General features: G+C 50.4%; 1 protein-coding gene across 1 annotated transcript in view; it reads right to left on the reverse strand.

The window, feature by feature from the left end:
* Positions 1-608: 608 nt before the first annotated feature.
* Positions 609-1,102, reverse strand: part of LOC123172063 (pollen allergen KBG 41-like) — a 1,006-nt gene continuing 512 nt past the window's right edge. The window contains exon 1 of the mRNA XM_044589106.1: positions 609-1,102. This exon is cut by the window's right edge and continues 512 nt beyond it. Within this exon, the coding sequence (XP_044445041.1) occupies positions 715-1,102 (388 nt within the window). The 3' untranslated portion in view covers positions 609-714.

Here is a 1,102-nt window from a genome sequence, read left to right on the forward strand (position 1 = left end):
CACATGGATAAGGCAAGTATATGTATAGGCGGTGAATAAAATGGTTCAACGACGCATTACAAACTAAATTAATAATAAGTTGGAATATAAATATTGAAAAATGCAGTAGATGGTGACACAAGTAATCCACCGAAGCAAGAGATATATAGCAGTCTAGAAGAAGATGAACTATACACAGGATTGAGAATTTTTATACCACTACTGATTGACGATGAAACATGCACGTTTCTTTACACAGCTACGCTCTTGGCTTAACTAGCTACCAGCAATTTAGCTTGTGTGCAGAAGACTGAATGGCCAGTGATCGAGCATGCACTGAAGACTGAACAGTCACCTTGGTAAGTCTCCGTCGATCTCACTGAAATAGCTACGACAAAACTGTTCGGTTTCTCCCCAATCTCTGTCATCCTGCGCAATTCCAGCGGGAACAAACGCCTTCTCAGCCAAAAAGGGCCGGGCTAAGCTGGGATTAGATAAGACAGTCTGCTGATTTGTGGGATTTGGATCTTAGGGTTCATTTCAGACTTCGACTATGAAATCTAGTTTTTTTCCCAGACTTTTTCGCATTTAATAATTATGAGAAGTCATCAATCTCGATCGCGGGTGCATGACACGAAAAAGAAGAATTGATATTGATTGTCGATCAAAAATGCTGCCGCCACAGTCACATACGCACGTACGCATATGCAGCATAGGTACGGTGAGGTCACTAGCTCAGCTTTTGTAGCCACCGGCAGCGGTGGCGGGCGTGGGAGCGACGGCGGTGGCGACGGCAGCCATGGCGAAGATGGTGTCGACCATGGCGGTCTCATAGGTCATGAGCCTGATCTTGGGGTTTTGGGGATTAGTGGCGGCGTAGGCCTCCTTGACGGCGGACTCAAGGGCGGGGACGTATTTGTAGCCCCCGGATGCACCGCCCGTGGTCTCCTTGATGGCCTTGTCGAAGGCGGAGTCGAAGACGGCAGACCTGTCCTTGGACGGGGCAGCGTCGGCGGCGGTGGCTGCAGTCCTGAAGGCGGCGTCGATCTGGCCGATGGCCTTGAGCTCGCCGGCAGGGATCGGGCCCTTGACTTCCTCGGCAGCGGGCTTGACGGCGTGCACC

The sequence above is a fragment of the Triticum aestivum genome, unplaced genomic scaffold, assembly GCF_018294505.1.
Source record: "Triticum aestivum cultivar Chinese Spring unplaced genomic scaffold, IWGSC CS RefSeq v2.1 scaffold4D_scf_2126, whole genome shotgun sequence".
Taxonomy (NCBI): domain Eukaryota; kingdom Viridiplantae; phylum Streptophyta; class Magnoliopsida; order Poales; family Poaceae; genus Triticum; species Triticum aestivum.